General features: G+C 41.3%; 2 protein-coding genes across 7 annotated transcripts in view; both read left to right on the top strand.

Annotated features, from left to right (window-relative positions):
- ANKRD26 (ankyrin repeat domain containing 26) overlaps positions 1-24,079 on the top strand; it is a 99,967-nt gene that overhangs the window by 36,033 nt on the left and 39,855 nt on the right. For 4 of the 6 annotated variants that reach the window (XM_075857136.1, XM_075857135.1, XM_075857134.1 and 1 more), the window contains exons 8-19: positions 708-777; positions 2,136-2,184; positions 2,279-2,511; positions 7,064-7,175; positions 8,224-8,282; positions 12,585-12,681; positions 12,981-13,061; positions 13,256-13,302; positions 13,470-13,542; positions 13,627-13,671; positions 14,131-14,400; positions 17,478-17,524. In XM_075857136.1, the coding sequence (XP_075713251.1) occupies positions 708-777; positions 2,136-2,184; positions 2,279-2,511; positions 7,064-7,175; positions 8,224-8,282; positions 12,585-12,681; positions 12,981-13,061; positions 13,256-13,302; positions 13,470-13,542; positions 13,627-13,671; positions 14,131-14,400; positions 17,478-17,524 (1,183 nt within the window). The remainder of the gene's footprint in view (positions 1-707; positions 778-2,135; positions 2,185-2,278; positions 2,512-7,063; positions 7,176-8,223; positions 8,283-12,584; positions 12,682-12,980; positions 13,062-13,255; positions 13,303-13,469; positions 13,543-13,626; positions 13,672-14,130; positions 14,401-17,477; positions 17,525-24,079) is intronic. The other 2 variants (XM_075857138.1, XM_075857137.1) reach the window with 2 other exon arrangements.
- Positions 2,642-3,546, top strand: LOC142748510 (uncharacterized). The gene has a single exon (XM_075855581.1). The coding sequence runs from the start codon at positions 2,710-2,712 to the stop codon at positions 3,544-3,546; it is 837 nt and encodes a 278-aa protein (XP_075711696.1). The 5' UTR covers positions 2,642-2,709.

The following is a 24,079-nucleotide window of genomic DNA, read 5'->3' as shown; positions in this document are numbered from 1 at the left end:
TTTACTTTTTTAACGTGTTAATTTTTTTCTATAATAAAAGTCTTATTATTGGGAAAAAAAGCATTTAGTGTTTATAGAACTTATAACTTTTATTTTTACACTTTTTTTGAAACATTTTTATTACTTTTTTTTTACTTTTTTTACTTGTCCCACTAGGGGACATTGAGACTTGCAGCTTTGATCGCTGCTAGAGTACATTACACTACACACGTAGTGTGATGTACTCTAACTGTCATTGTGACGTGACTGTCACACTGACAGGAAGCAGAGGAGGAACGGCCGGAGGCTGTTCCTCCGAGGCTTCCGTACATGGCAACCCGGAGGTCATTATCTGACCTCCGATTGCTGTGACAAGCATCGGTAGCCCCCACGATCACTTCGTGGGGGCTGCCGATGTGCTTCAAACCATTTAAATGCGGCGACGGCAATCCGTCGCCGCACTTAAGGGGTTAACTGCCGAAAGCAGCGGCGATGGTCCGCTGTCCGGCGAGACTGATGTCTCAGCTGTCTACGACAGCTGTCAGCGCGCGTCTGTCACTCTGTGTTTACACAGAGTGACAGTTTGAAATGCGGACGAAAATGAACGTCATGGTGCGGGAACTAGCACCCGACCATGACGTTCATTTTCGTCCTTGGTCGTGAAAGGGTTAAGTTCACTGGAAAATATTCTTAGATTTCTTTAACTTCTTTTGTTTTCTTTGTCTTAGCCATGCCTCTGATGAAGCTGATTCTTGGCCGCCTTCTTCTGATGAAGAGGACTTAGATTTTAGCCCAAAGGTATTACATGAACATAGTTTATGAAATCAGCCCTGCTTGTAAACTGAGAGTGATTGTAATGTCACAAAAGGCTAATGCAACAGGAAATTGACAGTATATTCTATTTTTTCAATATTATTTTTTCCATTATAAACACAGTTTTTGGAAACAATTTTTTTTTAGAGTTAGTCACAACTTAAACATTTATGACATATCCACAAGATATGTCATGAATGTCTGATAAATGCGGGTCTCCGTTCTGGGCCCCGCACCTATATCGAGAACAAGGGTCACTCAATATAGGTGCGCCCGTTGGGACGGTTGCTGGCTGCCAATTCCAAACCGGGACTAAGGCCACGCATGCGTGTGGCTCTCTCCGTTCTATTCTATGTGAGTGACAGAGGCAGCCGAGCAAGCACTTCTTGGCTGTTTCCGTAACTCCCATAGAACAGAATAGAGAAAGCCGTGTACATGGGCGGCCCATACTAGTTCCCACCTGGAATCGGCAGCCAGCGGCTGCCCGACAAGGCAAAACAGGGGTGTCTAAGTTGGGATTTAACCCTTTTAATAAAAGTCCAGAAACTGTAAAAACCAAACAGATACTTCGTACCCCTAATAATCTGTACAATAACAATCTGTTTGAAAACGTCTCTTGAACTATAAAACGGTTGAGGACCTCTGATATGTAAATTAATCATGGTGCTTGTTTTCAGCACAGAAATCCTCAATCTATAAGCTCCTAAAACCAGAAATATAAAGCAGATCTGAGATTAAAACAAAGCGCTCTTTAAAATAACATAATAGCCTGAAAGGTTTAAAACCATGCAAGTAAACTCTATACAATTTCTATACACCTGGATAACCTCAACCACTACTTGAAATCCCCAGCTGGAAAAGACAATTTTACGTGGGAATTAAACAAGATACCGATTGTGGAAAGTTCTCAGATGCAGAGGAAAACTATGCATACATGTCACCCACACATCTTTAGTAAACTGAATTGGGCCTAACAGTGGCTGTGACATATAAAGGGAATCATCCCCATAATAGAGCATTGTAGGAGGTTTTAAAAACGGCCACAAAAATAGACATTTAGGTTGGGATAATAGTTTCTGTGTCCGTTTTAAAGAACAGAAGTCCACCTTCGATAAAGGCTTGGCCTCTAGATCAAGGGTGGCGGTTGCATTGTAGGTGGCTAATGTGATCTGTTCGGGTTGAAAGAGGAGTGTATGTGGGAGAAAGAAAGGACAATAAGGCTCTAGTTGGATGTATGGCTAGTATAAATTTTTTATTTAATGTTGTGTACTGCATAGTATTTTTGCACACTTTTTTTTTTTAATGTTTAATACATTTTTTCACATTATTTATTATTTTTGCAGAAGACTGCCAAACCAAATTTGACACAACTCCTTCATACAAAGAACAGCAGTAAGTTTCTAACAGACTGTTCAGCCCACTGTCAAGTGATTGGACTTTTTATTTGGAGTGCATAACTGACTTGTGTTTGTTTCTTTTGATGTAGTTATTGAAAAGGGTAGTTTTACCTCAGTACAGCCTAAAGGCTTTAGTCTGAAGAGTAAATCTGATAGTGATGAAGACTCTGTCAATGATAGTGAAGATGATGGTGCCAACAGTCCGTCCCCTCCTAAGTCTTTCCCCCAGACCTGTTCCCTTCCTCATCCTGTGTGCAATAAACCTGGCTCTGTTGCAAAACCTTCCCAGCTGGCTTCTACCTCCCTCCTCGAAATAAATAAGGTAAAATGTTTAACAACCACTCAAACTTACTGTTTTTATTAATATTTTTTTTTGGCTTTTTTTTTATTTATTTTTTCCTGCTTGCTTGTGGACTTTTGAAATTCAGCAGACGAAGGGAAATCGGAGAATCAAGGCAGCAATAAAGACAACACAGAGGAGAATATCGACTGCACGGAGAAACAAGATGATGATGTAAAGATGCAAAATGGTGATGAAGAGATGCAGAATGATAATGAAGAGTCTGAAGATGATGCTGAAGAAGGTGAGGAAGATGAAGAAGAATCGAAAGACTTTGAGGAGGAGGAGGAGGGCGAAGAAGACTTCGAAGTTGAACAGGATGATGATGAAGAGGAGGAGGACGAAGAAGAAGAAGGTGATGAAGATGAGGATGATTTATCTGAAAGTCATGAAGATAGTTCAGAAAAAGAATGTGATAAAAGTGTCAATGAAGCTATTGAAGCCGGTATGAAACACAGTCAAAATGAAGCTGTTCATGTTGCAGAAGGTGTTGAACTAACCTCTGGAATTGGCAATAATATGGAGTCAGATCATGTAGAAATTATGGATAAGCAGCAAAGTTTTTGTAATAAATCACTTCTCAACTACATAGAAAATTCAATTCAGGACACTGAAGATGCTCAAGCTTGTCCAGATACCAATGAGGTTCCAGTGTCACTAATATTTGGGTTACTGGAACATGATGATGAAAATGGAACTTCCCCAATGGGAAGTGAAGTGACCACGTTAAAAAGCTGCTTTAAGTCAAATATACAAACCGATAAAAATATTTATTTTACCAATGCCATAGAAGAAGATAATAAGAAAGCAAGCAAATGTATCCAGCCATGCGTTGCTATAGATAATCTAACAAACCGTGAAGAGGTTCACGACCAAACACAAAATAACATTTCTCAATATTCCAGTGAAGTAATTGAACAGTTAGATTCCAATATGAAAGTGAACAATACAGCAGGCATTGAAGACCTACATACTAGGGTATTTGGGAAGCATGTAAGTAAACTTCTGTGCCCGTAAAGCTCTAGAGAATTAGTGTGTGCTTTCCTTTCAGTAGGTTATTTGTCGTCGTCTGCCCCCCTATATTTGTGCTAGCTATTCTAGTCGCTTTCCTTTCCTTTGCAATATTGTTTGTGTCATTAATTGTATCCTTGAAAACGCTAGTTGCATGGACACTTGATTTTTCGTCTTCCATATAGTAATCCATTACTTTGCATTAGCTGCTATTATCTTTTCTTACTTTATAACATTTTGCAGTACTTGAGATATATGAAGTCGCCAGTTAAAACCAGAGATGTATGTTTTTTTTGTTTTTTTTTTAATTTAAAGAACAGTATATCTTATTTTAGCCCTTTCACTGCCAAGGCCGTTTGAAATATGCCATGTCTTTAAATGGTTGCTGCAAATATAAGGGCTAGACAATGAATCTCTGTACCCTATTAACACCTTCCTGACATTTGACGAACAGTTATGTCATAGCTGGGAAGGGTGAGTATGGAGCGGGCTCACGGTCTGCTTTTTGAAGGGGGGGGGGGGGTTATGCTGCCTAATCCTTTGTGTCCTATCCTTGGAAACCAGGGGAGATGGAAGTGTTCAGCTTACCCTGGATCTCAAGCAACTTAAGCACTAGTTCAGGGTGTGTTTTTTTTGTTTAATTTTTTGGATTAAGTCTCTTAAGGACCGGGACAACCTTCATTCCACAGGGCAAGTTCCTTTTCTCTGGAAACCGAAGATCGCGCCTGGTGACCGCACCTTGTGGCTTCAATAAACTACTAGCCATGGTCATGTCCATTATCTGGTTCAGGGGATGTAAATCCCCACCTGGATGTCATCTTGGTCAATGCTCCTTTTTCTTCGATTTAGACCATCCTTTTTCACTCTCGCCCACTCCAGAGGCTGATTATATTGATCCCTGTCGTCGCTAGACAGTTCTATCCTTATTCTCGGGACTGTCTTGTACACTTCAGGATTCATTCATTCATTCTCCGACCATAATCTAAGGTCCATCCTTCCGCCCCACTGTTTGATTCTTCCAACATATGTAAATCTAGGGGGTTGGAAGGGGGGGCATCCTACATCGCTAGAGATTTGGTCACTTGGAGAAACTTTTCCTGAGTTCACTGTCTCGGAGCTGGGAGTGATCATTCTTCTCTTTCTCCATTAGACTCCTGAACCATCAAGGCAGGACTTGCATCCCGATGGTGATGTCGGAGTGAGCAAGGTTCCTATCAGGGTGGAGAATCATGTGTCGTTTTTTTTGCAGTCCACATCCCTTGAATGGGCAACCTGAGAACTAACTTCTTTATTCCAGAGTACATAAACCTAGGAGTGCGGTCCCTGCAGCAAGTCGGGTCCGAGCAGCTCTGTATAGATGGAGGTGACCCCAGATGTGGATCTAGGATGGATCCTCTAGCTCAGGTGCTGGGCACTCTGGTCACTTAATGGAACTGTTTCAGTCTCTTGTGTATCTTTCTCTTCTGCCCCAATATCCTCAGAAGCATGCCTGAAGATATCCTAGCAATACTGGTGGCCCCGACAGGTGTGATACGCCACCGTGGTTTATCTGCTTTCCGCAGTTTCCTGGTCTCAGTCTCTGTGTGTGCCATTGGGCCACTGCTCTGCAGATGTGCAGGGTTGCTATCTGGTCTTTCCTTCTCTTTACACTTTTTGCATCTTTTGGATGCCTTCCACGACTCCAGGTGAACAACGGTGGTGGGGACACCTATATCTATTTTATTTTTTTTTTCACTCCTATGGGAGCTGCTTTTGGGTGTCCCACGGTCTTCTGTGTCCCCCAATGACACGAGCGAGAAAAGTGTTGTTTTTATGTTTTGTTTATTATATACTCACTGTAAAATCCTTTTCTCATTGAGTTTGTTGGGGGACACCGCTTCCACCCAATTAGAACTTTTTTTTTTCTCACTTTCTTCTTAGGCATTTACAGGTCTTTTGTAGACCTTCTGGAATCTATTCTTTCTGACAATTGTTTTCATGGATAATGTATGTTGGGTTCTCCTTACTGCGTCTACTGCTAGTGCACAAACTGAATAGCTCAGTGCCTGCAGGAGGGGTATAGCCTGGGAAGAAGGAGCTAACTGTTTTGGCTTCCTTGTCAACTACTAGTGACAACAGCCTTTACCCATGGTCTTCTGTGTATCCCAATGAACTCGATGAAATAAGAATTTTACAGTGAGCACTCAATAAATCCCCTTTGCTTTGTAAAAGTAGTAAAACGCACGAAAAACTACATAAATCTGGTATCGCCGTAATTGTATTGACCTGCAGAATGAACGCCGTAAAAACGAAACCAAAAACAACGGAGAAATCGCTGTTTTGTTTTTTTTCCTTACTCTACCCCACAAATTTATTTTCAGATTTCCAGTACAATATATGGTACAATAAATGTTGCCATGAAAAATACAACTCGACGCGCAATAAACAAGCTCTCACACAGCTATATCTATGGAAAAATTGAAAACTTGTGACTTTTGGAGTGCGTGGAGAATAGAACGAAAATGAAAGCAAAAAATGGCTGCACTGGGAATGAGTAAAATCGCAGAATCTTCACTTACAAATTATAGGTGCAAGAATTTACAGAAGGATGGAAAGTTTATCTTCCTGATTCTGGGTGAAACATGGACCTTTCATGTCATCACACCTTTTACCAATGGGAGCAGATATGTGCTCTCTGTCACATTTAGGAGGACCTTTGTTTTAATACAAAAAGAGTGTGAAGATGAGCACATCTAACCACCCCTGCACCTACTCAGAACATTTGTCAACTATGTGATGCTAATGTATCTGGGTCATGTATGAACTCTGCAAATCTTTTATGTTTAGGAGATTTTGTGTATTAGTCTCTGCTTGGGTCAGACTTTTAGCCACAACATGAATTTTTATGCAGTTTTTACCAAATGTTAAGCTTTGATGCAAAATTTAATGAAGGTGCCTATGAGTGTAAAGTGCTGGTTGGCATTTCTGTGTAGGTGCCGGGTGTCCAGTTGCAAAAAATAAGAGTATGGGGAAATAATGTGATTTTTATTTATTTATTCTTTTCCAGGTTAGGCCACATGCACACGACCGTAGAATTTGTCCGTAACTACGGACCGCAGTTACAGTCCGTAATTACAGACCCATTGATTTCTATGGCCGACTGACACCTTCCCGTATATTTACGGGAAGGTGTCCATGCCGTAGAAACCTTCTGTAAAAAATAGGACCTGTCCTATTTTTTTTTTTTACGGACCGTGCTCCCATACTTTATAATGGTAGCACGACCCGCAAATGTGGACGGCTATTCGCGGCCGGCCATGCCCGTAGTTACGGATTGTGATTTACGGGCACGGTCGTGTGCATGGGACCTTTATATATGTGTATGTCAAAAGTATGAAAATTGGCCTTGCATCAAGGGTTAATTCAGGCATTTCAAATACGGTTATTGAACAAATTTGTAGGAGGTTCTATTCTTTGGTTACACAAATTTTTATCTGGATAATACTTCATAAGTTTCATTATCAACTGCTTTTCTCTTTTTCAGGATGAGTCTTTTTCGGGGGATGAAGTTGATGAAAGTTCTAAACTATCAGTTATGGTAGATATTGCTCAGTCAGAAAAGGTACAAGCTAACGGAGATGGTGTTGGCAGAAAAGGTTTGTATGTTTATTGTGATTAGAATAACTCTACTTACAACACTACTAGTTTGAGCTCTATACAGCTCACTCTGTGGACCTACTACCATAGAGGCAACACATAGTGAGTGAGTTTGCGTATAACCGAAACTATTTTGACCATTTGGTTCCAGTCTCTTGCGTGACCACATTTTTGAACACTAAATTGCAAAGTTACTTCACATTTGGTGTTCAGGGGACTGAACGCTAAATGTTGATCCTGTAAAAAAATAACATTTGTAGCATGTGCTATTCTACCTACCATAGAGGTCACATCTGCGTCAAATATGGCGTAAGTCCACATGTTAATACATGCATATTTCCTTCAGATTTACAATGGATTTTCACACCGTCAAGGTCCTTTTACGCTGGCCAGTTATCGGGATAATAAGCGTTCACAGGGCAGCAATCAGCCGATGAACGAGCAAACGCTCGTTCATCGGCTGATTGCATAGTTTTAAATACATAAACTATTATCGTTGTCTGCAGCACATCTCCCTGTATAAACAGGAAGGTGTTCTGCCAAGATGATAGAAATGTATGGGGATGAGTGATCGGAGTAACGAGCGCTCGTCCCCATACATAGTTCCTTGTGAAAGGAGAAAACGAGCGCCGATCAACGAGCTGTCTCGTTGATCGGTGCTCCTTTACACGGTTCACGTCGGGCTGCGTAATACTACCTTTACTTTAATCCAGCCTAACATTTTCTTTGTAATAATGTATACCTTATTACAAGCTTCTTTATGTCAGTCTACTGTGCCATTCTCTGACTGAAGGCAACCTTCATTGTGCTGGTGTATTTATTGGGCAGTGATGGGAAAACTGAATTCCCCATAGCTCTCCATTAGAATTATGTGAGCACTGTCTCTTGTATTGCTGCTTATGCAAATGTCTACCTGTTCTACCAAAACCTTTACAAGCAACATTTGGTTTAATTAGCAGTAACCTTTGGAGTCAAATTGATATACATTACATGTACATTGTGGGTAATCAAAACAATACTGAAATATGTATATTTTTGTGTCTATAGTTGCACTATTGACAGAACTAGGATTCGAAGATGATGTTGAATCACCTTGGGACTCAGAGGTAGGATTGTAACTATCCCATAAGTCTCCCCTATTCAGTTAGGTTTCATTTTCTAATACTACATTGGCTTGGATTGCTTTTGTTTGAAGTTGTGCATGTGGCCTGATCATATCCTCCACTTAACCTCTTAACCCCTTAATGACCAGCCTATTTTAGACGTTAATGACCAAGCTATTTTTTAAGTTTTTCCATCATCGCATTCCAAGAGCTATAACGTTTTTATTTTTGCGTCTACATAGCTGTATAAGGTCTTTGTTTTTTGCGGGACAAGTTGTATTTTTTATTAGCACCATTTTGAGGTACATGTTATTTATTGATTAACTTTTTTTTGGGGGGGGGATAGAAAAAAATCTGAAATTTCGCCACTCTTTTTTGCGTCCTGAATCTACGCCGTTTACCGTGTGCTATAAATAACACAATAACTTTATTCAGCGGGTTGTTACGATTGCAACGATACCAAATTTGTATAGGTTTTGTATGTTTTACTACTTTTACACAGTAAAAACGCTTTTTTTTCAAAATTATTTGTTTTTGTGTCTCCATATTTGAAGAGCTGTAACATTTTTATTTTTTCGCCGGTGCGGTTGTATGAGGGCTTTTTTTTTGCGGGACGACTTGTAGTTTTTAGTGGTACCATTTTGGAGTACATGCGACTCTTTGATCACTTTTTAATCAAATTTTTTTAAAGTCAGGATTCACAGAAAACAGCAATTTTTCCATCTTTTTTTATTTTATTTTTTACGGCGTACACCGTGCGGGTTAAGTAATGTAATAGCTTTATAGTCGGGGTCGTTACGGACGCGGCGATACCAAATATGTGTAACTTTTTTTAACTTTATTTTGGTTTTTTAATAGTAAAGCATTTTGTAAGGGGAAAAAGTGGGTTTTTCATATTTTTTTTCACATTTTTTTTTAAATTAACTTTATTAAACTTTTTTTTCTACTTTTTTTTACTAGTCCCACTAGGGGACTTTAATATGCGATTCTCCGATCGCTATTATAATACACTGCAATACTTTTGTATTGCAGTGTATTATGCCTGTCCGTTTAAAACGGACAGGCATCTGCTAGTTCATGCCTCCGGCATGACCTAGCACGCATTCAATCCAGGCAGACCTGGGGGCCATTATTAGGCCCCCGGTTGCCATCGGAGACACTGACACTCGGCGATCTTATCGCCGGGTGTCAGTGGGATGAGAGGGAGCTCCCTCCCTCTCTCCAAAACCACTCAGATACGGTGCTCGCTATCGAGCACGGCATCTGAGGGGTTAAATGGGTGAGATCGATACTAATATCTATCTCACCCGGCAGAGCAGGGACGCCCCCAGCCCTCAGCTACCTCTGGCAGCTGAGAGCAGGGAGATTTGACAGCTCCCTGCTCTGTTTACTTATTCCGATGCCGCGACGTAAAAAGTCTATGGCATCAGAACAAGGCCCGTTAGTGACCGACGTAAAAAGACTATGGGCCGGTCACTAACGGGTTAAGGATGTTTTTTGCCTAATGGACCAGGTCATTTTTTTCAAATATGACATGTCACTTTATGTGGTAATAACTTTGGAATGCTTTTATTTTTCAAGCAATTCTGAAATTGTTTTCTCATGACACATTGTACTTTAAGTTAGCGGTAAAATTTGGTAGATACGTTCAGTGTTTATTGGTAAAAAACACCAACATTTTAAGAAAATTTGCAAAAATTTGCATTTTTCTAAATTTAAACGTATCCGCCTGTAAAACATATAGGTTTACCACACAAAATAGTTAAGAGTTAACATTTCCCATATGTCGGCATCGTTTTTTGAACATCATTTTATTTTATTCGAGGACGTTACAAGGCTTAGAGCATTAGCAGCAATTTCTCACAATTTTAAGAAAATTTCAAGTCTTATTTTTTATGGACCAGTTCAGGTTCGAAGTGGCTTTGAGGGCCCTATATATTAGAAACCCCCATAAATTACCCAATTTTAAAAACTGTACCCCTCATAGTATTCAAAACCGCATTTAGAAAGTTTCTTAACCCTGCAGGCATTTCACAGAAATTAAAGCAAAGTAGAGGTGAAATGTACACACTTTTTTTTTTTTTATTTCTTTTTTTGCGGAAAATCTGTTTTTAATCCATTTTTTTTCTGTAACACAGAAGGTTTTATCAGAGAAACGCAACTCCATTCCAGACCCAGATTCTGCGGTTTTTAGAAATATCCCACATGTGGCTCTAGTGTGCTACTGTACTTAAAGAGGCTCTGTCACCAGATTTTGCAACCCCTATCTGCTATTGCAGCAGATAGGCGCTGCAATGTAGATTACAGTAACGTTTTTATTTTTAAAAAACGAGCATTTTTGGCCAAGTTATGATCATTTTTGTAGTTATGCAAATGAGGCTTGCAAAAGTCCAAGTGGGTGTGTTTAAAAGTAAAAGTCCAAGTGGGCGTGTATTATGTGCGTACATCGGGGCGTTTTTAATACTTTTACTAGCTGGGCGCTCTGAAGAGAAGTATCATCCACTTCTCTTCAGAACGCCCAGCTTCTGACAGTGCAGATCTGTGACGTCACTCACAGGTCCTGCATCGTGTCGGCACCAGAGGCTACAGTTGATTCTGCAGCAGCATCAGCGTTTGCAGGTAGGATCGACTTACCTGCAAACGCTGATGCTGCTGCAGAATCAACTGTAGCCTCTGGTGCCGATGTGGCCGACACGATGCAGGACCTGTGAGTGACGTCACAGATCTGCACTGTCAGAAGCTGGGCGTTCTGAAGAGAAGTGGATGATACTTCTCTTCAGAGCGCCCAGCTAGTAAAAGTATTAAAAACGCCCCGATGTACGCACATAATACACGCCCACTTGGACTTTTACTTTTAAACACACCCACTTGGACTTTTGCAAGCCTCATTTGCATAACTACAAAAATGGTCATAACTTGGCGAAAAATGCTCGTTTTTTAAAAATAAAAACGTTACTGTAATCTACATTGCAGCGCCTATCTGCTGCAATAGCAGATAGGGGCTGCAAAATCTGGTGACAGAGCCTCTTTAAGCACAGGCCTCTGAAGCAAAGGAGCACCTAGTGGATTTTGGCACTTCCTTTTTATTAGAATATATTTTAGGCACCATGTCCGGTTTGACGAGGTCTTGTGGTGACAATACAGCGGAAACACCACCAAAAAGACACCATTTGGCAAGCTACACCCCTTAAGGAATTTATCAAGTGGTATAATGAGCATTTTAACCTCACAGGTTTTTTGCTGAATTTAGTGGAATTATTCTGTAAAAATGAATTTTTTCCAATAAAACGTAGACATTTTTGCAAGGCATAACGGAGAAAACGCACCCCAATATTTGAAAGTCTACCGATTATGGCAGGGCTCAAGGGTAGGAGCACCATTTGGCTTTTGGAGCTTCAGTTTTGCAGGAATGGTTTTCGGATGCCATGTCACATTTGCAAAGCCCCTGGGGGACCAAAACAGTGGAAACCCACTGAAAGTGTCCCCATTTGGGAAACTACAGCCCTCAACGAATTTATCGAGGGGTTTAGTGAGCATCCTCAGTTGGATGGGGTTAAAGGCTATGTAGACCTTTTGTAAGGCAAATTTTTTTTATTAAAAGGTGTATCGGTGTTTTTTGTGTAACTTTGTAAATACTTTTTTATTTTTTACTTTTTTAGATACAGCTGCTCTGTATTCTCTGTACAGAACAACTGTATCTAGTGCTTTTCACTGAATCCATCAGTCCCACGGACCTGGTGGTTTCAGTGTTAGTGAGTAAACCTGTCACATCTAAGTTATGAACATAGATTTCGATGTTGAGTATATTAGGTAGCTAATTCAACTGAGAGACTTAGTGGCTGTGCATATATGAAAGGTTTTAAATGGCAAGTAAATGGATCATTTTAAAATTTGTATTGCCATATACAGTACTTTGTTACTAATGAAAGCTAGAAACTAAAATTTAAGGATGAAATGGCTGATTGTAACGCATGGGTTCATTCTCCCAAAAACTTACCTCATGCCATCTAAATTTGATCAGTTCCTTCCCACTTCTCCCTAATAGTAGTCACCAAATTGTAAAAAAAATTTTTATATTATAATAAATGCAGACTGATACTTTGTAATTTGTTAAGGAGGCAGCGAAGAAACATTCTATATGGAAACTTGGAATTAAAACCAAATTCTCACTCAACACCCACCATAATCCGAATACCATTTTTGACATTTCTCCACCAATTCTGAAATTGTTTACAATAACAAACTATAACTTGGCATACATTGTTTTATTTGATGTTTTCCCTAATGTTTTTTTGTATTTATTAGTCTGCTTCAGAAAGCCCAAGAAAGCAATCTGTAAGTGATGGGGTTCCACCTTCTATTCAGGCCCATATGCAGTGTATCTCAGAAGAATCCAATGAAGGTACCGTATAGATTCCTTTTTATTTAATTTTTTTATTCTAAATACATTTTAACTAAATACAATACACAATAGCCATTTTACATTTACTTAAAGTGAATCTTCAACCTAGAGCCGCTTAACATGTTATCTTAGTATCCTATATAAAATAGTTCCAGTTCCGTGTCTCATTAAATATAATTATTAGTTATGAAGTAAAAATAGTAGTGAATGAAGTAATGTTATTTTAACATCATATTGGTAGAGGGTTTTCTGCTTTAATAGGCATTTTTTTTAGCTCTCCATTCTCATTCCTTTACTAGATGTGTATTATTGCCCTTCTTTTCCAAAACAATCAAGAAGCTGTAAGCTACAAGATGAGGGCTGGCACTTTAGGCAAAGGGGTATGATCAGCTTTGTATAACGCCACAGGCTGCAATAACAGACTCTGGATTTCTGCAATACTAACTGTTTCTCTGCTTATTTTCAACCCTTCTGGATAACTATGCCTGAGATATTTTGCATTCTTACTAAATGTTATTAGCCTAATGATTTGATTTCTAACTTTTTTTTTTTTTTTTTTTCCTGTCCTCTGCAGAGGTTTCTGATAACAGTACAGATGTGAAGTCACTGGAAATGAAAAAGGTATCGATGATCGATATAAATTAGCCATAGTAAAATCTGTTCTATTTTTATTTGTAACATGAATACGCTATATTTATATGTATGATCGACGTCTTAAGTTTTTATATCACTTTGTCTGTTTCATTGTTCAATTTATTTTTTTAATTTTATTTTTTTTGTTTCCCCAGGACCCATTTTTGCAAAAGAATGAAGTCTCCACTTCTAATTTTATTAGGACACCTCCTGAAAAAAATAAGCCAGGTAGTTCAAATACATTTAACTGAGCTGTTTGTGCAGTAAGACAAATTTTGTTACGTATGTTTAATTATTCTTTATCGTTTTAAGATTCTATGGCAGACTTGGGTCTGGATGATGCGGATGATATTGAAGGTAATATATGATCAACTCTATAGGCATCAAGTACCCACTGCAGAAAGTTTGATCTCAATATTTGGGAACTCCACTCTCATACGCCTCCCATTCGTTTTAGTTTTCTTGCTCTTGTAGTCCAGGTCCTTTCTCTCTCACTCTCTCTCACTCTCTCTCTCTCTCTCTCTCTCTCTCTCTCTCGCTCTCTTCCCCCCCCCCCCCCTCCCTCACCTCCCATTGAAAAATTCGGTGAAATGCGTTTGTGCCTAATAAATAAAAATTATTATTTTCTATTATACTAAAACATGCAGTTGACAGGACTGTCTGTGGTCATTTTTCTTTTCTTGAGCTACTACTTTTATTGGTACTTATTATCTAGTAATTTATATGCCACACATGTTTTAGGCAAAAAAAAAAAAAATACACTTTATACATTTTATTTCCCATTTCTTTAGTTTACTTCTATTCTATTTTGTTTAGATGCTTCAGACTGGGACTCAACCAGCCATTCGTTTAAATGTGCGACGAATACTTTGCAAGGTGTGAATTCTTCCCACCATAAACTACATGAAAAAAAATCTCCACAAAAAAATAGTGATAAAGTTACAGCAAAGGAAAATGCTACTTCGCATCCAGTGTTCCTGTGTTCAGTAGCTGAAAACGAAAGTGAAGATCATATGCAGTTGAGACAGAATAATTCACAAAGCCTTCCCAAAGACCTGTTGGAACATCCCCAGAATAGCAAAAATGGTAAAATCCTCATTTTGTATGAGTGCTCGGAAACTTGGATGTTGAGTTTATCAGGTTTTCTAAAAATAAATGTTGGCGGTAAAGAAAATGGGAATAAATACAACTCAATAGTTAAAAATGTTAAAAGTAATTTTGCAAATTTTTAGTACATGATTAGGTGCAAGTATGTAAATTTTTGTCAATGCAAATACCTCTGAAGACTGAAAAATGTTCACATGTACAGCGGTCACTGTTATAATGGTGCTGTGCTTTTGGGGGCACAGAGCCAAGGGGGACTAGTCTGACAGCAGAGGTGCTGGACTGCTGCCCTACAGTTGGTTGTTCTCCACTTAAAGGGATATTCCCATTTTAGACATTTATGGCATATACACCAAATATGCCATAAATGAGTGATAGATGCAGGTTCCAGCTCTAGCCCTCACCTCACCTGGTCAGGAGGCAGCCACATCCAGGCGGAGAATGACAGGAGACGTGGCTGCGCACGCTTTCTCTGCTGTTTCTATAACTCTCATAGAACAAAGCTGGGCCCCACTATCATCAGGCATTTTTTCTTTATATCATATAGAGTAGATGACAGTTGATTATACATAACATCTTTTTGTGACTGTAACATTTAAATGGTCATCTTCTGACTTTTCCCTATAGACCTGTGCTATGATTGGATATGCTTACAAAATTGTTCTTTGTATGTTAGTTCTAATGGTGTAAATGTGCCTCTAATGCTTGTGATTATTTCAGAAGTTCAGCAATCATTTGGTTAACCACTTCCCGACATTTGACATAACTGTACATCATACTTGGGAAGGGGTCCCCACAATTTGCTGTACAGTTACATCAGAAGTGGGTGTCAACTGGGGTTGCATGATTCATTGAAATATCGATACTATTTTGATGCCGTGCACCCTGAAACGTTTCAGTAACGTTAATTCATGTACAGCCTTTCGATGCGAAGCTGTGCGGCCGCACAGCTTAGTATTGTAATACATAAATGTAGTCAGAGCGGGGCTGCGGCTGTGTAATACAGCCAATGCCCTGCTCCTGACAGGTGTGCGTGCGCGGTCAGCATGAGGCGATGCGGCGCTCATTAGTGTAGCGCCGGAATTGAAGACCGAGAACATGACAGGCGCGCTGCAAAACACCCCCATGTGCTGTCTTCATTAGTTCAGCGTCGGCCGCATCACCTCATGCTGACCGCGGCGCACTTGTGGTCCGGAGCGGGGCAATGGCTGTATTACAAAGCCACAGCCGCGCTCTAACAGCGGAGATCAGAGAAACCTCTGATCTCTGTCTCTATTCCCTTGAATGCTGCAATCAAAGATGACCGCAGCATTCAAGACGAAAATGAGAAGGGGGATGTCCCTTGGATCGTGTCAATGGGAATCCCTGTGATGCGATTGAGGGACATACCATATATGGGCAGACAGCCCAGGGTCCTTTGAAGGACCCCAGTGCTGTCTGACCATATTTCCTGTTGTTAGGGCATGCTTAGGTATATATACATATATATGCCAGTACATTAAAGTTTAAAAATAAAAAAGTTACAAAAAATAACGTAGTACTAAATAAAATAAAAAAGTTAAATACACACATGTTTTGCAATAAACATTAAAATAAAAGTCTCAATACATAAAATATACACATTATGTATCGCCGTGACCGTAATAACCTGCACAACAAATTGACCTCACGTTAATAGTAATTAACCCCGTCATGTACCTTACACATTAACCCAATGTTGTCCATTATGAATGCGAGGAACATGATGGGGTTAATTACTAATAATGTGAGGCACATGGTGTGATGAATTTTGAACCTCCACATGCCTCACATCAAAAAATGGAAGAACTTATTTTATTTTTATTGTTGGCAAAGTATCATTTTGGTATAGAGAATTGCAATACTACACAAAGTATTGTTATCGAAGTCCAAATTCTGGTATCGTGACCCTAGTGTCAACTATATATCACGTCTGGCACTCCAGCTAGCTCCAACCCTGGCCGATTAACCCCTTAGATGCTGCCAGTCAATAGCAACCGCGTCATCTAAGTGGTTTGTAGTCATTTGCCCTCCTCCCTAATAGGCTGTTTGTCAATGTAAAACTGATGGTTATAAAAGAATGCGCTGCATACGTAAGTAGTACAGTGTATTATAACGGCAATCAGAGGTTCGGCCTTCAAGTCCCCTTGTGGGTTTAAAGAAATTATTGTAACAAAAATAAAAAATAGTTTCAAGTAAAATTTATTTTTCCCCTTTTGAGTCTTTTTTTATTGTGAAAGTTAGAAACCTAAAAAAACTATCAATTTGGTATACGCTGGAATCCAACTGACAGAATAAACTTAACATGTCATTTATACTGCATGATGAACCTTATTAAAAATGCATGAATTGCTGTTTTTGGACCAACTTGCCACTCGTACGACCACGCCTATAAAAGAAAATCTAAAAAAGTTACGCCTACCATAAGACAGGGATGAAAAATCGTCCAGATGTGCGGGCCAGAGATTAACATTTCTGTTTCAAGAAGTGGTTATCAAGGCCCTAATACTTGGGAACCAAAAATACCCTCTTATTTTGCCCTGATTTACTCCGCATATCTTACATATGCCCCCACATTATAAATTGAAGTACCAGTGAAACTCAAGCAGAATTCAAATAAAGCCAAATGGAGTTCTTCATTTCTGAACCCTGCCGTTTGCCCAAATAACAGTTTTTGTTCACATATATGGCATTTCTATACCCGGGAGAACCAGGTTTTACTATCTGTCTTAAGCAAATGCTTTTAAATAAAAAAATAAAATGCACATTTTTCAAAATGTTTGATCAATTTTGGTGTTTTTCACTAACAAACACGGAATATATCGAACATAAAGTCCAATGTGTCACCAGCAAACCATCTCCGAATCACTGATAAGTAAAAGCATTCTAAAGTTATTACCACATAAAGTGACACATGTCAGATTTGAAAAATGAGGCTCTGTCGGGAAGGTCATAACTGGCTGCGGCGGTAAGGTGTTGAAATTTTTTTATTTTTTTTACGTGTAATTGTACCTTAAACTAGGTTATTCTTTTATTAATAGGGTTATCAAATGGAAATAAATTGGCCAATGACATGAATAATACACAGGTAAGTTGTATTTTTTTTTTTTTTATATTACAAATTGCAAATATTTGTAACTTTTTAAATACATTTTGTTCGCTCAAAACACATTATTCAAGAACTGATAAAAATAGTTTTGTGCGCTGTTTTACACGTATTAAAGTGATATTATTAGCCAGAGGCGGACACATTTAAGATGCTCATGAAAAGTTAAAGGCTATGTACACCTTTGCATCAAATAACTTTTTCATTGCAGTTTAAGGCCCCATGCACACGAACGTGCTTTTGCGGCCGCAATTCCCCCGGAGAATTGCGGCCCCATTCATTTCTATGGGCCCATGCACACGACCGTTTCCATGGTCCGTGCATGGCCCAGGAGCCTGGACCGCAGAAAGAACGGACATGTCTTATTACGGCCGTGTTCTGCGGTCCAGGCTCATAGAAAATAATGGACCCCCGAGATTTGTGGGTGGCTCGTGGGTGATATGGCACATGGCTACGGTCGTGTGCATGAGGCCTACGTTTTTTCCAAAACACATTTGTAATTGGTTTTAATTAAAAATTCCTTACCATTTTTCTTTTGTGCCTGTGGTTGAATCCTGCAATTGACAACTCCTGTCTTTCTTTCTTGGTCCAAGCCTTCCGTCGGCTCCCTAACCAGTCCCTCCTCTCTTTGCACGTGAATGATCATCCTCTCTTTAATCTGTGTATTTACAAGGTCCCTGTAGCTGTTGGGAACAATTCGCATGCCCAGATGATTCTTTGTCGTCATCTAGACCGCTTCTGCGCAAGCACTGCTTTCTGCTCCTTCCTAAAGACTATTGTGCATGCCCAGCGTTCTTTCCCTGTCCGAGATAGCTAGGCATGCGCTGTAGAACCCATCCCCATGTGATTCTAGCCTGATTCTATTGTGCCTGGCCAGCATTCTTTACTTTTGAGATTCCGCTACTAGAGGAGGCCACTGATGTCACTGTCTATATATAGACAGAGACTCTGGGGGGCCTTGAGATCCCGGAAACGCCGGCCAGAGCATCGGCAATGATCTGGCTGGAGATTTCACTCCTGGAGGAGCACTTGACAGCGCAGTCAATGTATAGGCAGTGATGTTAGGGGCTCTGTAATGCAAAAATCCCTGGCCAGTGTGTCGGCAACACTCTGGCCAAGGATTCTGATTTTGAAAGAATCCCCGACGTCGCTGTCCATATATAGACAGTGACGGCACAGGTTTCCCCAATGTCAGCATCCCTGGGCTGAGCGCTACCTGATGCTCTTCCCAACTGTATGGCCTTACAGTGGCATCCGTCACACATGGGCTCCCATGGGGGAAAAAAAACGTATACCACGCGTTCTACTCCCTTTTTTTTTTTTTTTGTGGAATACCTCGGGATGGAATAGCGTAATATAATACTTAAGGCTTTGTTCACATTTGCGTTGGAGACTCCGTTGCAGATCTGGCAGAGACTACCGGAAACCATAGAGCAGCATGCTGCGCTATTGTTTGTGTTTAAAACCATGGACACCCAATAAAGTCAAAGGTTTCCGTCGGCCGCCAGTGTTGTCCGTGGTGTAACAGAACGGCCGCTTGCGGTTTTCCTTTGTTCTGCTCCTCTGATTGAGCAGAACAATGGAAATCCCTAACGCAGGTGTGATCATAGCCTTATTCCATCCTAAAAAAAAAAAGAGGACACTCCCTCTTTTGGATTCCGTGGGGCTAATGGAGCCCCAGGGACACATTTACGCCTCATTCACACGACAGGGTCCGAGTGTCGGCCGATAAAATCGACCGTTTTTCCCGGCCGGTTTGCATCCGTTATGCATCCGTTCTGGGCCGTGTTGCCGTTTTTAACGGCTGATTTTTGACCCGTTTTTCCCCCTGTCCGTTTTAAAATCGGATGAATTTCATTTAAATTTGTTGCCACACACAGCCCTTTGTAGATAATGCCACCCAGCCCCCTGCTGGTAATGCCACCCAGCCCCCTGCTGGTAATGCCACCCAGCCCCCTGCTGGTAATGCCACCCAGCCCCCTGCAGGTAATGCCACCCTGCCCCCTGCAGGTAATGCCACCCTGCCCCTTGTAGGTAATGCCACCCTGCCCCTTGTAGGTAATGCCACCCTGCCCCTTGTAGGTAATGCCACCCTGCTCCTTGTAGGTAATGCCACCAGGCCCCCTGCAGGTGATGCCACCCAGCCCCCTGCAGGTGATGCCACCCAGCCCCCTGTAGGTTGCACCCATCCCCCCCCACACATTCCAGGAGAAGTCACTGACTTCAATGTCCACATATGGACAGTGTAGTCACTGACTTCTCCTGTAGCGGAATCCCCGGCCATAGAAACGGGGATTCCGCTTCAGAAGTGAGTGACGTCGCTGTGTCCATATATGGACAGTGTAGTCACTCACTTCTCCTGTAGCGGAATCCCCAATCCCCGGCCGGGGATTGGGGATTCCGACTCCTACAGGGAGCAAAAAAAGACCCTCCTCCTCACATGCACTCTGCACTGTGAGGAGGAGAGAGAGAGAGCGCGCGAGTGACGGAATACATGGCCGTCATTCGGGACACATTCCGGTGATGGCCGTGTATTACCTGGCCCCATAGACTTCTATAGGAGCCGGGCGGCCGGGTAAACGGCCGAAAATAGGGCATGTCCCATTTTTTGACGGCCAGGTTCCCTGGGCCGTCAAAAAATCGGTCGTGTGAATAGCCCCATTAGGGGTCTATTGTTCCTAATGCAGCCGGGTGACGGCCGATTTATGAACGGCCGTCATCCGGCCGGGAAACCCTGTTGTGTGAATAAGGGCTTAGCGTGTACATAGGGAGCTTTCCAAGCGTGCACACTAAACGTAGGGCCAAAAAGTGATCTAAACAGGCCCTTAAATTTACGGCCGGGCTATTTTGAGTCTGGAGGATCAGACACCGTTTAGCCATAACTTTTTTTTATTTGTTGGGCTAGCGACGTGGGTTTTGCAATTTCTTTTTTTTTTCCGTTTTTTTTTAATCATTTTTGTTATTTTATAATATTTTTTTATATTTTTTTTTCTGGTAATGATATAGTTTTACCCTGAGATTAGAGCTTTTATTTGTGATTGTCATTGTGTATTGTAAATTTTGATATTACATGTCTAATTTAGGGTAAATGGCTCAGGGCTAGCATTACGACAATGATTGGCAGGGGGAAAGATTTTTTGGGGGGGGGTCGGTCATTTGTGTATTTATTATTTTTAGTTCATTTTTACTTTATTTTACTTTTTATTTTTTGATTATGGTCTGTCCCTCAAAGGTCAGAAAAGGCTTTTGGGGGACTTTTTTTGTTTTGTTTTTGTTTTACACCGTATTTTTTAAATTGTAACTGGGTCTGCATGGGGAAATCAGCCCTCTCATATTGACTATTGTCACTAATAGGACTGTGCTGGGTCTAGTTAGACCCAGCGGCAGCCTGACACTAACGGCATCCCGGTGTTCATGTGACCCTGTGATCATGTCACATGATCACCGGGAGCATTAGAGGCAGCGGCTCTATTCTATACACAGCGCTTATTGAGCGCTGTGTAGAAGCGATCAGAGCAGACAGTCACTGATTGCCGGGCACCTGACATTCAGCTGCCCGATCGCTCGGGCTGTCAGCTAAAACTTGCGCCATATATTTGCTATGGCAAGGGTTTTAAGGACCTCAACCGCTGGATGTTTATATACAGCCAGCAGTCGGGAAATGGTTAATATTTCTGGCACATCTCTAGGTCCCATGCGCCACAATAGAAACTAGAGTTCATTGATCTAGTTTCTATTGTGGCACAGGGGGGAAAGAAAGACGACCGAAGACTGCGGTAGGTGAAAATAGTTTTTTTTTAATTTTTCATACCGCTATATTTTTGTTATTTTTTATTTTTTTTGCAGGTTCTACTAGACCGTTTGAACTAGGTCGTAGATTCGGTTTTTGGTCCTTCACAGCCTTATAATGCAAGCCTGCAGCCGCCCCAGTACCCAGCCATCACTTCAGATGGTCATACGCGGCTCTTTCTAGTACCCCTGGTGGCGGTTGGTACTGGGGTTTTAGTGCTATCCTTTTTACTAGCTAACACTAAGCCCCACCTGAGTAATGGCTACTGTCTGATTGATAGCATACATTACTAAGGCTGTAATAAAGTATAAAAAAAAACTCATTTTTTTTTTATTATTGAAATATAAATCTCACCCACACAACCCTCTCAGACCATTTTATTTAACAAAAATAAAAATAAAACAAACTGTAGTTCATCGTAGTGGTCCAATGAATCTGCAAAGTAGCCCAAACGTGCAAATACGAAAAGAAAACAAAAAAGTTAGCAGTTTGAAAAATAAAAATATATATATACTCCACTAAAGCAGTCTTCAGTTTTCTTTCTTCCCCTCTGCGCTGCAATTGAAACTACAGGTCAATGAAAAATATTTCCCATTCATGTAAGTCTGCTAACTGTCAATTATCATCCTCCTATACATTAGCTGCTGAATAGCCACAACCTGTTGCAAAATCTTATTAGGCTGGGTTTACACGAGCGTGTGCGTTTTGCACACGCAAAAAACGCGGCATTTTGCGTGCGCAAAAGGCACTTAACAGCTCCGCGTGTCATCCCCGTATGATGCGCGACTGCGTGATTTTCGCGCAACCGCCATCATTATGACACTCCGTTTGGATGTTTGTAAACAGAAAAGCACGTGGTGCTTTTCTGTTTACATACATGATTTGACAGCTTTTTTGCGAATCACGCGCGTCACACGGAAGTGCTTCCATGTGGCATGCGTGATTTTCATGCACCCATTGACTTCAATGGGTGCGTGATGCGCAAACAACGCACAAATATAGAACATGTCGTGAGTTTTTCGCAGCGGACTCACGCTGCGCAAAAATCACGGACTGTCTGCACTGCCCCATAGACTAACATAGGTCCGTACGACACGCGTGAAAATCGCGTGCGTTGCACGGACGTATTACACGTTCGTCTAAACAAGCCCTAAGGGTGTGATTTTGTCAAGTTTCTGTGCCGCACGGCCAAAAACCGCACTGATAAAATGCATTCGTTTTATACCGCTATTTGACATGGTTTTGCAAGTCGTGGGAAAAAAAAAAATCATGCGTTTTTCGGTGGGGTTTTGGGCCGCGCAGAAAAAAAAAGCATCAAAACCGCACCGTTTAAATACATTCTTACACACCGCATCTGCTACTGCTGAATCTCGTAACACACACATTAAAGAGGCTCTGTCACCACATTATAAGTGCCCTATCAACGTGATCGCCACTGTTATGTAGATTACAGCAGTGTTTTTTATTTAGAAAAACAATAATTTTTGATGGATTTATGACTTATTTTAGCTTTATGCTAATGAGTTTCTTAATGACCAACTAAACTAGTCGTGTTTTACTTTTTGACCAAGTAGGCGTTGGGGAGAGAAGTGTATGATGCGGACCAATCAGCGTCCTACACTTCTCTCCATTCATTTACACTGCATATAGTGATCTTATTAGATCACTATGTGCAGCCACATACACACACATTAACATTACTCAAGTGTCCTGACAGTGAATATACATCACTACCAGCCAGGACGTGATGTCTATTCAGAATCCTGACACTTCGCTAACGTTTGTGTGTCATTTACAGCACAGCAAATCGAGATCACGCTGGGCTGTCATTTACATTAGAGTGTGGAGGCCGCTATGTGGGCATTCTACTGTGGAGGCGGCTATGGGGTCATTATACTGTGTGGAGGCCGCTATGGGGGCATTATACGGTGTGGATGCCGCTATGGGGGCATTATACGGTGTGGAGGCAGCTATGGGGGCATTATACTGTGTGGAGGCCGCTATGGGGGCATTATACTGTGTGGAGGGCAGCTATGGGGGCATTATACTGTGTGGAGGGCAGCTATGGGTGGCATTATACTGTGTGGATGCTACTATGGGTGGCATTATACTGTGTGGATGCTGCTATGGGTGGCATTATACGGTGTGGATGCCGCTATGGGGGCATTATACGGTGTGGATGCCGCTATGGGGGCATTATACTGTGTGGATGCCGCTATGGGGGCATTATACTGTGTGGAGGCAGCTATGGGGACATTATACTGTGTGGAGGGCAGCTATGGGTGGCATTATACCGTGTGGAGGCAGCTATGGGGGCATTATACTGTGTGAATGCCGCTATGGGGGCATTATACTGTGTGGAGGCCGCTATGGGAGCATTATACCGTGTGGAGGGCAGCTATGGGTGACATTATACCGTGTGGAGGCAGCTATGGGGGCATTATACTGTGTGGATGCTACTATGGGTGGCATTATACTGTGTGGATGCCGCTATGGGTGGCATTATACGGTGTGGATGCCGCTATGGGGGCATTATACGGTGTGGATGCCGCTATGGGGGCATTATACTGTGTGGAGGCAGCTATGGGGACATTATACTGTGTGGAGGGCAGCTATGGGTGGCATTATACCGTGTGGAGGCAGCTATGGGGGCATTATACTGTGTGAATGCCGCTATGGGGGCATTATACTGTGTGGAGGGCAGCTGTGGGTGGCATTATACTGTGTGGAGGCCGCTATGGGGGCAT

The sequence above is a fragment of the Rhinoderma darwinii genome, chromosome 3, assembly GCF_050947455.1.
Source record: "Rhinoderma darwinii isolate aRhiDar2 chromosome 3, aRhiDar2.hap1, whole genome shotgun sequence".
NCBI classification, from domain to species: Eukaryota; Metazoa; Chordata; class Amphibia; order Anura; family Rhinodermatidae; genus Rhinoderma; species Rhinoderma darwinii.
Note: the sequence above shows the minus strand (reverse complement) of the source record. Positions and strands in the feature narration are given on the sequence as shown.